This window comes from Tympanuchus pallidicinctus, unplaced genomic scaffold, assembly GCF_026119805.1.
Source record: "Tympanuchus pallidicinctus isolate F22 unplaced genomic scaffold, pur_lepc_1.0 scaffold17, whole genome shotgun sequence".
Taxonomy (NCBI): domain Eukaryota; kingdom Metazoa; phylum Chordata; class Aves; order Galliformes; family Phasianidae; genus Tympanuchus; species Tympanuchus pallidicinctus.
Genome location: NW_026294690.1, coordinates 17,750,379 through 17,765,075, shown reverse-complemented (window position 1 = coordinate 17,765,075; position 14,697 = coordinate 17,750,379). Strand labels below are relative to the sequence as shown.

General features: G+C 44.2%; 1 protein-coding gene across 7 annotated transcripts in view; it reads right to left on the bottom strand.

The window, feature by feature from the left end:
- The window catches only part of LOC128078431 (contactin-4), a 253,469-nt gene that overhangs the window by 22,626 nt on the left and 216,146 nt on the right, over window positions 1-14,697 (bottom strand). For all 7 annotated transcript variants that reach the window (XM_052678620.1, XM_052678613.1, XM_052678614.1 and 4 more), the window contains one exon: window positions 5,557-5,684. In XM_052678620.1, the coding sequence (XP_052534580.1) occupies window positions 5,557-5,684 (128 nt within the window). The remainder of the gene's footprint in view (window positions 1-5,556; window positions 5,685-14,697) is intronic.

The following is a 14,697-nucleotide window of genomic DNA, read 5'->3' as shown; positions in this document are numbered from 1 at the left end:
GCCATCCATCCCAGTTCCTGCTGTGCCTGAAGGTTGGCTGGAGGTTGCAGCACACAGAGCCAAGAGGGAAGGTGGTGGGGTGGGAAGCAGGGAGAGCAATGTGCTGCATTTACCCAGAGCACACGTTCCACTCTGATTTCACAAGCAGAATTTGACAGTCAAAATACCTGGAGTAGCTTCATAAAAGTTGGTATGTTTGTATCTCTGCTTTTAAAAATATAACTCTAATAACACCAGAGATAACTCCAAAACTGGCAGGAGAGATAGGCCAGAGATCTATGCTTTTTAATATCAAGCTCTTCACTACGATGACTTTTATCACGTTAATGGCTAAATCACACTGACTGTAAAACAGCCAAAATGAGGCAATTAGTAAGGCTTGTGACAGCCACAGAAAGTGAAACGCACAAGGTTTTCCATGAAAGCCAGATGGATATCTTCAATATATTTCTTATTGTCTGCTTGTGGTAATATGTTCAATTAAACCGAGTCAGTGCTACAGAAGAGCATTTGAATTGCCTGAAAAAATTAATTGTCTGCTGCAAATTTAATGAAGCTTAACAGTTATATTGTATTTACAAGTTTTATTTGTTATGATCAGTAAGTGCTTACAAGAAAAAAAAACAAACATTCAGCTGGCCCTCAGTGCAAACCACTGGTAACTGATGGTTCACTTCATTCACACGTATCTTTGCCATTTACTGTTTTTGGCCTTAGAAGATGACCTACTTTTTTTTTTTCTTCTCTCCCAGATAAGAAACAGAGCTCGTGGCACTGTTCATTCATGAATGGCTGAGTTGGGTCTCATCTGAAACACAAGATGAGCTCCTTGCTGCTGCGGAAGGCAATTTTGTTTGGGTATCATGCAATGACGTTTGCTGCGGTTTGCAATTGTAAATGAACTTGTAAGTTGCTTGAAACAAGAAAGTACCTGATTGTAACCCATACCTGAAGTGCTTTAAAACTTGCAAGGATCCTGAAAGTAAGACAGCATCTACTGGCCACCAAACCCACCAGTTTCTACCTGGAGCTCTGCTACCCAATGCTCATTAATGACCTCCAGCAAACCATGCCCAAAGCCTCAGGGTGCCATGGTTGGGAAGAATGGATTCACAGCTCTTTCATTTACAAGCACGCCCTTCACGCAGTGCCCTGGGTCATAATTTTACTTAAACCTAATAAAAGACCCTTAATTATGCCCTAGAAATAATTTGTTTCAGTGGAAATAGTCCAATTAGAGCGGAATATGTTACTTTGCAATTTTACAGCCAAAGATTACAGCTTTCATTGTCAACTGTTAAAATCAAGCACTTTCTACTGGATGTGAGCTAGAAGTCAAGAAAGGCTTTCAAATTGAGGAATAAGCTTTATTTCATAAACATGGCAATGTACCAACATGCCCTTTTGAATGAATTCTTGCTTTCATGTGTCTGCAGTTCTCTCTAATCCTTTTTATTTATTTTCCTTACAAAACTCTGATACAGAGATTAAGGAGAAAAACAGGTTTGTTTTTTTACTTTTTTACTTTTTCTCCCTGACATTTCTCAGAACAAGTGTTAAGTCAGATAAGGAATATTCATATCTGGACCACATATAGAAACTGCGTGCAGCCATCACAAAAAAAAAATACAATAATAATAAAAAATTAAGACAACTTTTGAGTATTTCAGAGTTCTCTGTTTTGTGCAGAAAATCTTGGCTTTGGTACCAGCCAAACACCCACACTGTGTGCTAAAAAGGTTCATTCCAAAAGCCCATAATATATGGACAGCCCTAAAGGGCTGCTCTGAGATTATTATTTTTAAGCCTGCCTCTCTTCTATAAATTAAATATTTTGCCTTCAACACGAGGTGTCATTTAATGAGTTTCTTTCTAAACTCAAACAAGCCCTGGCTGTGCTCTGGGAGGGCCCTGGGCACTGAAGTAGAGAAGGGAGCATTGATGGCACGTGTTAGCGCATATCAGCTGTCTCTGTTATGAAGCAATTAAGCCACAAACAACTCAAAGGAACCCTGCACTATGCACCAGCAACAATGTTCAGAACACAACTTATGAAATACGCCGCCGCAGACAGATGGTCAGCCATTAGAAAGCAAAGTCTCTGCACTGCAGTGCACCTTTGGAGATAGAGGACTAAACTCTTGCCAGTTCCCTATGGACAGCACAACATTCGTTCCCTCTCAAGATGAAAAAAATAAAATAGTTCTTCCTTATCTATTAAAACAATCCAAAACACTACCAAATGCACTTTAGCCCCTTGGCTGCAAGGCAAACTATTTTCCAAACCACAGAGATCAATACTCATCAAGTTATGTTGAAACCCAGCAATCACAGATGGCAAGAGGAGCCAGAAGACCTCAGCGTCCCAACAACACTGTTTGTACAGAGCTCAAAGGCTGTGCCCACACTGATGAGCACAGGGCTGCCTCTCAACTACGAGCCCAGCCTCTTCTACACCAGGTTTGAAGATAATAACACTGAAGATTCTGAAAAGCCTTTTGATAATGGACCAAAGTTTACAGTATTTAATAAATCTTTTCAATTTTAAGTGCAATGCACCAATTTGATGTCCGTACAAAGGAATACGCTCAGAATGGAAAATATGAAGCTTTATAGAAAATGATGCCAATCCCCGTGCTGGACAAAGTCAAGAACAATCAGACCATTCAAGTGTGAGGAAACAAATAACCTACTGACATTATCTTTGTATTATTTTTCTGCTAAAATGATACGGACACCAGCTAACAAAAATTCTCCTGCTTTTACTGCTTTGAGTCCTCCCATAACAGTCAAAGCGAGACAAGCTAATGGCAGGAGGAAAATGTTAAAAGTACATCATAATGAAACAGGCAAATAATACTGTCGGAACTTGCCCTTGTCAGAGATGTAAGTGTACAACCAGAACTGTGCTTTGCTACCAGAGCAGAAATTACAGACCCTGCCAAGCACTCACACAGCGGTTCTCCCTGCCTCCACAGGAGCTGGGACATCTCTGCAGGAGCAGCCCCTGGCCCCAGCCCCTCCTTGTGCTGCACCAGCTCAGAGCTTGTACTGCAGAGTCTTGAAATGAGCTTCCTATTTCAAAGCCAATTTATACAACGGCACTAAACAGAAATCAACTCCTGCTGCACAGTTTATACGCTTTGTCATGTAATCTCTGGTGCTGAGGAAGGCTATAGTCCTGCTTCGTGTTGGAAGAACTGAACATTTAGCCTCAAGTACAGTAAAAATGGAAAAAGAAGGATGGAAAATTCATATTTATGAGTGCTACATATAAAGACATGCCGTGTTTTACATAGCTCTGAAGGCCATCTGTGGGATTCTCTTCCATCCCTACAAATTCAATCCTGCTTTTTAATTTAAAGGTCAAACCCGACATGTAAATTTGCAAGATTTGAGGTCTCAGAGGCCAGAAGAGTTCTCACCAAGAGCAAACCAATGGAAGAAACCCAAAACACAAGCTCACAGGTTTGGGAAGCCACTGAGGCTCAGCAGCTCTGACAACAGCATGTTAATACACAGCCCTATGGGCACCCATCAGAATTTCATATTTTGTAAGCTGTCTAGTCATGCAGAATATGAATATTTATTCATCCCTCTCTGGTTGTTTGCCAGACGTTTATTTTAAGCTCCTTGGTTCTGGGGTAACAGACATTCTCCTCCTCCTCCCAGCCTTGCCCACACTGTCTGTGACACTGTTGGCATTTCTTGCTGAGAGAGGAAAAAAAAATAAGAAAGAAAAAAGAAGAGAGAGAGAGACCCTGCAATGTTAATGGGAGAACAGAGGAAAGCTGGAAAAAATGCCTTTCGACCTTCACTGCGTTTTACCCAATGACATAGGATGAGTTAGGAGAGAATATAAGCATATCTTAAGGTCAAAAAACTCATCAGCTGATAAATTAGTCTTTTTTACACCACAAAACAGAGTTAAAGTAAGATATTCAGTCATATTTCTGTCAAACCCTGCCCATGTTTTACTTAGGGCAGGGAAACTCAAGCATTTCAATATAAAATAAGAGTATTTTACACAGTTCATTTGGAGTTCAGAATAGTTTCTGCTCTTTTATACTTTTTATGGGATAGACTGTGAAATTGCATTTCTCTGTCTGCTGCTAATATCCACATCCTGGGCTTAAAAGAGTGTATTCTCTGCTTCATGCACACATGTCACTTCCATTAATGCTAATGGAACCAAGTGAAAACGGAGCACTGAGGGAGAAAAAAACACTTGCTAATCCTCTGTAACCCCACCATGAAGCACGGCAATGTGTGAACCATGTGAACACAAAGATCCCAAGTTACCAAGAACTCAAGTTACTGCCAGCTCCTCCTTACTGCTAATGAGGAAGGACAAGGTGTGGATGACAGAAGCCTGACTCAGAGCAGTGGGCCAACACCGTCCTGTTCTCAGTGACTGGATTGCAGGGTGCCAAATGCCATCGGCCAGCTACAGAGGAGCTGCAGAGCCAAGCTTGGGTGCGTGGGCATCTGGTGGCATCACAGTGGGACCCTCCTGCCTCTCTGTGCTCACCCCTCTGCTCCCAGCTTTCCTTTGGGAGAAGCAATTGACGACCGACCCTTGGGTAACAGACACAGGATTCTGTATGTCTGTTGTCTCTGAGCATCGTTCTCATGGCTGTTTGCTACAGGTTGCTCCTCAGGACAACACAAAACAAGAAAAGGCAGAATCAGCTCATATGGAAATGAGATCTGATTTTTACTCTGCTCTATTTTTTTTTTTTCTCAGGGACAGATGTGGGCATGAGTAAGTGCCATGCAAGCTCTTCCAAACCTCCCCAACTGCAAACGTAACCACACAGCTAACAGAGGCAAACCTTCTGCCCTGGGATGACAGGTGCTGCTGTACTGCTGGCACCTGCAGCTCACAATCACAACAGGGCTTCACCAGCTTTATCAGCACTTGCCTGACATTACTTGCTCTAGCTGTAAAAAACACGGATTAAAACTTGCACTGAAACATTTTAAAGTATTCCCTATCCACCACAGAAATAATTGATGGGGAGACCCTCTAACCAAATACTATCCATCAGTGCCAAAACACGGGAGAATGAAAACTGACAGCATCAGAGCTCCATGATTGATTTATTGCTTTGCAATCAGTCTTCCCTGATGTGTTATCCAAGAGAGGTTTTCCCCCAGATAAGGAGAAGGAGAGTTATTATAAGTGTGATAATCCATATACTCACTGCCTATTCCTCAGACGCAGGACTACTCATAAGCAGAGGACAAATGAATTTAAAACATTTGTCAGCATCACGCTGTTTAACAGATCATTACTTAAAACGTCTTTGTGAAACCTTACAAGTCCTGCCTTTAAAAAGAATAACAGATGGAAAAATTCTGAGTACACAGCAACAAACACCTGGAACTCCTGAGCTGCAGAACTGCATCCCCATGTGACACACAAGGCTGTGTGCAGCCAGAGAGCCTGGCTGCTGAAGGACCTGCGATTCCCACAGGCCCACATGTGTCAGCAGCAAAGGAGCAGGCTGTGCCCAGCACTGGGTAGCACTCACCAGAGAACATCACCGTTACCTTTCACAACCAAGCTGCCGGTGCTGCTCGCTGTCCCAAAGCGGTTGGTGGCCAAGCAGGTGTAGCTCCCAGTGTCCGACTTGGTGACGTTGACAATTCGGAGGCTGCCATCATCCAAAACGGTGATTCTGGAGAGACAAATGGGCACAGAACACACCTTATGTTACACGCACATGTTACGTTCACATACTGCTCTTCCCATTAATTATTAATGGCTCGAACAGCAGATAGAGTCTGCTGTAGAGTGAGTTAAGCTGGCAGAAACCTGTGGGCACGCAATTCATAAATACTGAATGCATCATTTACATGAGTTTTCGGTGTCTTTACTTGAGGGCAACTCTAATTCACACACAGCTTGTGTAGGTTTTATGTGAGACTGTGCTTTGGTGCTCGGCGCTCTCCAGGACAACCCTGCAACACGCACTGTGTGCGCTGCAGCCAGAGATGCACGAACCTGAGGGCTTTTCAGCGAGGATCCCAGTCTCCCCTCCACAAATCCATACTCCATGCCACCAAAACGCTGTTATGGGCAACGCTACCCATCTCCTGGATGGCGGGAAGCAGGTGGAAATGGAGGATAACTCCTGATCCCTCCTCTCCCCTGCTTAGCACCACACCAGGGATGCTTCCGGGGGTTCCTCTGTTCTCACAATTAGAGCTGTCTTTCATCCCGTTTTCTTGTGCTCTGCTTTAAGTCAGTGAAAGCAGAAAGTCTGATCTCCCGTAAATCCCATTCAACGTGAATGCCTTGAGCCCCGAGGAAGCGAGAATTGCGCAGTGTGGTCCCACAGGACTCAGGATGGCTCCATTATCAGAAGTGCCTTTGGCCAACATTACATTAAATCTGTGATTTGAAATGTGCAAAGAATATTCTTTACCCAGGAGCTCTTGGGGAGCACAGCTGATGCCACACCAGTGCAGCAGGATCTGCCGCTGTGGAAGCAGCACAGGGGACAGCTACAGAACACCGTGCTGCTCAACCACTGTAATACCCACCATTAGCCACCACTGTGCACGTCATTAATCGCTGTAACATCAGCCGAGCTCAGTGCTGGTGACAGCGGCAGTACGCTGGGGGCTGTCGCCATATCACTGCAAATGCACCCCAGTGGACGAAAACAACACGTTTTTCTCTCAGTTTCCAAGGACTCCTCACCTCCAGGACCATGAGTGCCTGGCTGCTGCAACCACAAGGCAAATGGGCACTGACACACACAGCATGCACCACTGCTTTCTGCTCCTGCCCAGGACAAGCAGTGAGTCACACCTGCACTCTGCAGACAGCCACATCCTTCCATCACCTCTTGCATCCCCAGTTGGAAAGCCTCTTTTTTCCATTTAGCACATAATTTCTGCCTGCTGTCTCTATGAGCAGGACTTTGCACCAACTTCATCTCTTTATTACTCAAAGCACTTCAGTGTTCCCTCTATTACATTTTGGTCATTTTCTTTTTAATTAGTGCTTTCTTACCTTGGTGTACAGCAATCACAGAAAATACAATTATTTGAAGACGCCCAAAAATTATCTGCAGAACTGCAGGGAAACCTTCCCTCCAGACTAATATTGTCTCTCTTAGCAGAACACGTGGCTGTCTGCTCAGTGTCATGTCTTGGAGCACAATCTGTTTTCTGCCCTTCAGCCACTTTCAGACCTGCACTGAAAATCTCATATTAATTCCCACCTTCTCCTGCTCAATTATTTCCTAATTTAACTAATTTGAAAGAAAATGAAGAAGCCTTCCTGCATCCTTAATGCCAATCAAGCTCTGAGCAACTGGATTGAGGAATTAGGATGAAAGGAATCTAGCAGACAATGGCTGCAGACATCACAGAAATGCTCGAGAGGTTCTGGCCAGCTGAGGAGCTGTGCAGAAGCCGGGCAGCACATAGCAGCAGACCCCACAAGTTGAAACCCTCATGTGCTGCCATGGGGTGACACTGGGCAACTTTGGTATTGAGAAATAGCAGAAAGGAACAACGGGTGATTTCAGCTGTCTGCCACACCACTTGAAAGCGTGCATTTGGTGCTCTGTGTTCCTTTTTGGCCTGGTCTGAATCCAGAAGCAACCCTCAGAGAGCTGTCAGCCCAAAGGGGTGGATGCCAGCCCAAAGGACACCCACCCCCACCAGCACAGGAACAAAAGGGGCTCCTGCAAGCAGCAGCGAGCACAACAAGTGAGGACTCCGGAGACACAGCTTCATGTAGGGCAGTGATAAGAGTCACAGAATCACCAAGGTTAGAAAAGACCTCAAAGGTCCTCCAGTCCAACCATCCATACATCACCAATGGCTCCCACTAAACCATGGCCCTCAGTACATCAGAACATTTCTTGAACACCTCCAGGCATGGGACTCCAGCACCTCACTGGGCAGCCCATGCCAGCAGCTGAGCAGTCGGTGCCTCCTGTCACACCACACTCTCTTGATGAGCACAAACAGATGCACTTTAAAAAATATGATAGCTTGTCTCTTTACAATGGCACAGATTGAGGGAGAGGAGGACAGTGCAGGACGCTCCCAAGCCTCCATCCTGGCCTCTCCCTGACCTGCTTTAGCAATAGCACAACAGCTGGCAGAAACCAGGGGCAGGGGTTATATTTCACACGTCAATAACAGTGATATTAATAGAAGGTTCTCAACTGGCTTATAGGTCTCCAAATTGTTGCAGTCAGTAGCATTCACTATTGTAATTTATTTTTGCAGGAGTCCAGTGACATGTATTTGCTTCTGTAGCAGTTGCTCCAGCTCAATAATTGGAAGAGAGTAGTATATAGCTACTTGTCTCTTATCTTCACCACTGTGTTGGCACAAATCAATGCACGTATTACATTAAATGTGCACTGGAGCACAGAACTTGCCATGCTGGCCTCTAGTGCAGGAACCTGGGCAGCAGTAGCACCAACAGCTCCCAAGGAATTACTTACTGCTGTTATCAATTTCAGGTCTTCAGAAACAACGGTGCCTTTCTGAAGGCTGAAGGTGCCCTTGGCGGGCATTAAAATTCAAATCGATATAAAGGACAGAAACAAGCTCAGCAAGATGCTCCAGCTCAAGAAGGACCACACTGTGCTGGCCTTGCCCTGCCAGCCTGTGCACTTGCTCCCTCAGCATTCTGCCATCTCAAAAAATCTGTACTGTAGACTGTATTTCCCTACAGTTGAGATTTTGTTTTTATTTTTATCCACATGGCTGAAAACTGTTTACAGGATCATCTCCTCCATGGGTAATTTTAACTGTACCTGTGGATAAAACTAGCTTTAATTTCAAATATTAATACGTTCTCTACCTCTATCTTTCTGCTGCTATCAGATTCCCATTAAGTGCCTATTTACATTCCCAGTGTTAAGTAGTAGTTTAGTGGACTGGATGGTTTTAGGGACGACCTCTGGATGAGGTCAGTAAATCCCCCATGAACTCTGGCACATCATGGGGAGACTGTGCAGTTTCCTTCCATCTCTATGCAGAAAGCCACAGCTGGTTAGGTTTATCCTCTGATAACACAACACTGCAAAGCTAAGACTTGCACTGAGTTCTCCAAAGCCATTCCCCAGTGGATCTCCACGCACAATGAATTCTGGTCTGATAACCAATCGACTCCATGCATGCTCCTGCCAATGACCAGCATCAAGAATGACAAATAATTGTGCAAGTTAACTGTTGGCTTTTTCTTTTTTTAGACGAATCAGATCATTAAAATCCTACTGTGAGTCGCTGGCTAGGAGGCCTGATGCTTATGTGGCTCTTTTTGCTGAAGGTGCTTTCCTACATGGAGTGTTTTGTCCCTTCATTTTAATCCAACGCGCCGGAAGTCAGAGAGTAAATTATTTTAACACTTTGGAATTTGTTACAGTTTGTTGAGAAAGTAGGAATGACTGTCTCTAATTTTGCTACTTCACAATTCCTTTGCAGAAGTATCTTCATTAAGAGGGAGGAAAGGCTCATTTCAGGCCACTGAAAGTTCTCAAACTGCTAATTGGCTTGAAAGCAAACATCCCCTGATCAACCACTTGTAGCAGTTTGGTTGAACAAGTCCTTCTAGGACACAAAGTTCAAATTAAATGAAGCACTACACTGCACGCTTTCTTTCTTCTTATCTGAAATACACCCTCAAAAAGTTTTCTAGTAAGATGGCTAGGAAGACTTAAAATAAAGCACATTTCCCATAGACACACATTACTGCAGAATAAAGTGTTGGCTGCTGAGTACACACCTCTCTGAACCACTCCAAACCAAAAGGAGCTATTGACTTGCTATTGAGTGCTCTGGGTTCCCTGCCACAGCAGCAGTAAGAGGAACTAATAATGCAGATCTGTTCTTGTACAGATTGGTGCCACTGATAACTGGCACTCAGTCACTGCTACTAGCACAGAATAAACAAAGAGAAAAATATCAACTTGGAAAAATAATGGCATAATATATTTTAGCACTCTCGTATAAGGAGTCACCTATTTTGAACATTCCATGGCATTCGTAAGAAAGAATCTGTTGACTTGCGTTGTCAACTGGAGATTTCAGATCCGTGGAGAGCAGAGTCTGATCTGAAATCAGGAGATGAAAGGACTGCTTGTTTTCTAAAACGAAGGTTTGTGCTCTTCCCCAGGAAGAACTGATCTTTTCTTTGGCTTTTTTAATACTCTTCTGGGGACAAAGGACCTTTAAAAATGCTGAAAACGTTCCTCCCTAGCCTTCCTTGCCTTGTTTTCACCATCGCAGCAGCAAATGGAAAAACTTGCGAGCTGAGCACTTTATGTTACCCTAAAAAAGGCTTTTGCAGAATGGGCAGGCACACAGTTTTCATATCGGCCTCTTGCCCATGCCCTGTGCTAGCTCTGCAGGAATGGAAGCGTCTCACACTGTTTGTTAGGTTGGTTGGTGTGAGCCTGAAAACTACAAGACAGAGATAGGTGCATCTTTCTGGATGAAAAATACCTAACCATTGTGCAGAGAGATGCTGTGCTCAGGCATCCACCCAAGGTCATGAGGAAAGGACAGCTCTGGCATCATGGCCAATCTGCACAGAGCTCCTCCTGGATCAACACGCTGCTACCGACTTGCCCAGTATTTCCAGCTGGAGAGGCCAGGCAGACCTGGAGCAGTACAAAGAGAAACATCAGCACACAATCACTGGATCTACTCTCCTCTATTTGCCTGCAGTGACATCTCTGTCATATTGGTTCAGTGCCCCTCAGCCACCTCCACCCTGAATTTAGATCCAATTTACAGCACATCCAATTCATGGAGCTCACTTCTCACTGCTGGGCAGAATTCCCAGGAGTAGAAAGATATTTCTCAGTGAGTAACATGCATTTAGTGATAACACGTCCCAGTGAGATCAGTAAGAGTTTTATCACTGACTTAGTAAAAACAAGATCAAGCCTTTGTTTGGAACAGGAATAATGTGTGAAAACTGCAGAACTCCCTAAGCACGTAATGAAAGAGCTCATCAGTAATTACCTCCAGCCTAGCTCCAAGGAAATCCGACCTTTGGCTGTCTGACTGCATCCCTTGCCTCTACACAAACTGCTGCTCAGGTCAGCCCTGTGCTGCAATAGAGCACTTGCTTAAAAACCTCAGCCCTACTTCCCTTACTGTATCACCTTCTCCGTGCACGTCCAGGAAGCAAAGAGACCAGCACTGCAGAGCCAGGGATGAATAACCCCATCCATGCCTGGCCAGCATCAGGTGTGAGCCTCAGCAGGGTAAGCGGTGTGCTTGGGGGCCAACCTCCTCACAGTGAATTATTTACTCACTCATAGAGTCCCTGCAACACCGACGGAAGATCTGCACCAGACAGATGATGCTGCAGGTATCCCTCAATATATTCTTGTCAGCATGCCCTCTATTTTTCTCTTCAGCAGGTGGAAATGTGGAATATGAATGGACGACAGAGGCAGTGCATACAGCAGGCTGCGTGACAGCGGTGGTTCTCCTCCCAGGGGACAGGGCAGCAGAACTGCTGGACTGCAGCAGACAGATAAATTCTTTCTTGGGAGCAAAGTACTCATAAGTGACTTTTTTTTTATTTTTTAATCTCACATGGTTTTATTTGCTCTGCTGAAATGAAGCAAGGTATGTTGCTTCTTATCTGATCACTTCAGCATTTTAATTTATGAAATACAAGCAGAACTACACTTGCTTTCACTGTTGATTAAACACAGACATCCAAAATATTTCATGCTTCACCAAGTGAATATTTTTAATTTTTTTCCCCCCAGGAAACAATGCTTAGGATGTCCTATCCTTTTTCTATTACAGGGAGAAAAGATGTCTTAGAGCAAGCATTTAAATGAATGTCAGCTGGAAGAAATACACACAGAGTGCAATTTGAGATAAAACTACCATTGATTCCTTCATGTACAGCCTTTGTGGCAGTAGTTGACGTGACTATTGAAAAGGGACTGTGGTGCCAGAGTTCTTCTAAGAGATAATCTGTCTTCTGAGAGAAGATTTAGGTTAAAGGCACCTGTGAGAAACAGTGCATTTCAGCCTACATGATGAATGGCTCATTGTCCTTCCTCTGATCTGGGGCTGGAAGCAAAGGAGGAGGGAAAAGGCATGAGACAGCCTGGCCTTGATTCTCAGCAACGTGCTTGCTCAGCCATTACCTGCTGTTCATAGGCAGGAACATGGAAAGCAATTTTTAGCCTAACAGCAACTTTGCTTTATGCCAAAACTCTACTGCAAATGTAAATGATTCCAGGCAATTGCATTATTTATCTAATTATTTCTGTTTCTATCGCATGCCTTTGTAGCAGTTTACCTTCTTAATAATACTTCCCATGCAATGAAGCAGTGACTAGAATTATTAAAATGATCTCTAATGGCACAATTACCCATTAGGCTCTTTGAGAAAACATGGAAAGATTTAGAAATGCTTCCAGGCCTGGATGTACATCCTGGCTGCCAGGGAGGATTTACTGCTCCCAGCCCTCCCTGAGCCAAGGCATCACTCACCACCACCTGCCCATCACCATGAAGGATGGGCTGCCTCGCTCCCCTGCTAATAGCAACTCCACGGCCATGGGTGAGTGTGACTACAACCTTTGTGCCGCGTAAATAAATAACAGTAAGGCTAGATCTGTCTGCTGTATAACATTAATCCCCCTTAAAGTAGGCACAGAGGTCAACGGGGACACCACAGATCTCCATTCAAACCTGTGATGGCCTCTGGCATGCACAGGGAGAGAGGACAGGAGGAGAGCCCTGACCCTGATCCCGTATCTTCAGGCCACCCAAGATGTCCCTCCACGTGTCCACAGCACCATCTCCCAAGGCTGGGCTTCAACTAAGAAAGCACATGAGAGCAGCTCTAACTCCAGACACTTCTGCACAAGTGGGAATCTGCGTGAAACGGACAGAATGTTTGTGGGAATGGCATCACAGGGGCTTTTATTTGACCATCCATCTAAACCCATAAATGGTACTGACTGCCATACGATGCAAGCAGCCTTGTAATGCTATGCAACTTCTTGTCCTGGACCTGTTAAGTTTTGATTTACATTACCACCAACATCTGCTATGGTACTTATTCGTCTATAACTACTTGTCTTTTCATGGTTCACAGAAAAGTCTGAACTAATTTGGAGCCTCAGTCAAAGCCCATTTAATTTAGTACATGTCTTTCTCTTGGTGAAAGCAGGCACTAGATAAGGCCTTCCTTATCCATGACAACTGGCAGCTCTCTTAACAGCAAACTCACTATAATTAATTTTCAGGTAAGAACTGTATTTGCTCAGAATAAACCAAGGTAAAAACCTGTTCCATTTAGTTCAATAGAAAAGTTCCCAGCAGCTTTCCTGGAAATGCATTTTACGTGGAACTACAGAGGCTGAGGATGAAGTATTTGATCTGAGGCAATGAGTGGCCCAAGATGGGATGGCAAAGGCCTTTGTCCTCAGTGCTCTTGATCCCTAAGACAGGACGCACCACAAACACACTGAACTTGGTGTAAACCAGTCACCAAGTCATCCTAACACTCAGCCATCCTAAGTCCTTCCTGCAACTTTCTTTATCGACTGTTTATCTGCAGTCAGATAAATAATACAGCACTCAGAACACATTAATGACTACCAACGCAAAAGCTGTGCTTTGTCATCATCCTCCTTTTTGCCTGGAAATTTTTAGGACAAGTCTGGAACTGATGAAATCCTATTCTGAAGAAGTGAATAGGAAAAAAAGGAGCATTTACAGCTATTAGACTTCATGTAAATTGTTTAGAGAAGCCTAGGGTCATAATTCAGACATAAAAGTATCCCTGGGTTATCTAAGAACAGTTCTCTACAAAATGTCTTTCTTAAGGGATGATGATAACAGGAAGAAACAAATGAAAACCAAACACAAACACGGCTAGGGACCCTGAAGCAAAACAGCAGGCTGTCATGAATTTTAAAGAATAGAAACCTTTTGTCTTTCTGCTCTTTTTTCATTGTACACAAAATTAAAATAAATACAGTAAGAGCAAACGTGTCATAAAAATAAATATTTGAGGAAGCAGATCCAAGCAAAGCAGAGCAAAGCTCATTTTTACAGCTTTCATTCCTCAGACATGAGGCAATAATTTGAGCTGTATGGGAAGACGGCAAGTCTGGAGGGTCCAATGGTGCAGAGCGCCAATTTCCCATTGATTTGGTGAGAAATGAAGACCAATCCCCACGGGAGTCCCCTTTTAGTGCAGCCCTTTAGCCTCACAGTTCATTTTTGCAGACTAAGCTGGCCATTTGTCACAAAACACGAGAGCAGCACCAGCAAGAAGGGGTTCTGAGTGCAAACACTTGGCATGGAACAGGCTCTCCTCTTCCTGAAGCAGCTGGTTGCTGGCTCAGGTAGAGGGGCAAAGCACTCTTGCAAACCACCCTGTGGAAGGCTAAAACATCTGCACACAACTGTCTGTCCAGACACAGCTCCTCACCAAGAAATGTCGCACCCAGCATCAAGGGAAACCTTGCATAAGGAAGCAGCAGGTGCTTCAGAACTGCTACTCAATTCAGCCTACCTATCACTCAGTGAAATATTTGCTATGCTCATCCTTCCACGGCAGCGATTAGAGCCCAGAGGCACAGAGATTGAACGGATTCTCCCAGCCAACAGGGAGAGATAGCAGCAGGCTGAAAGCGCTGCCTCCATCATCCTCACCAACAGCTC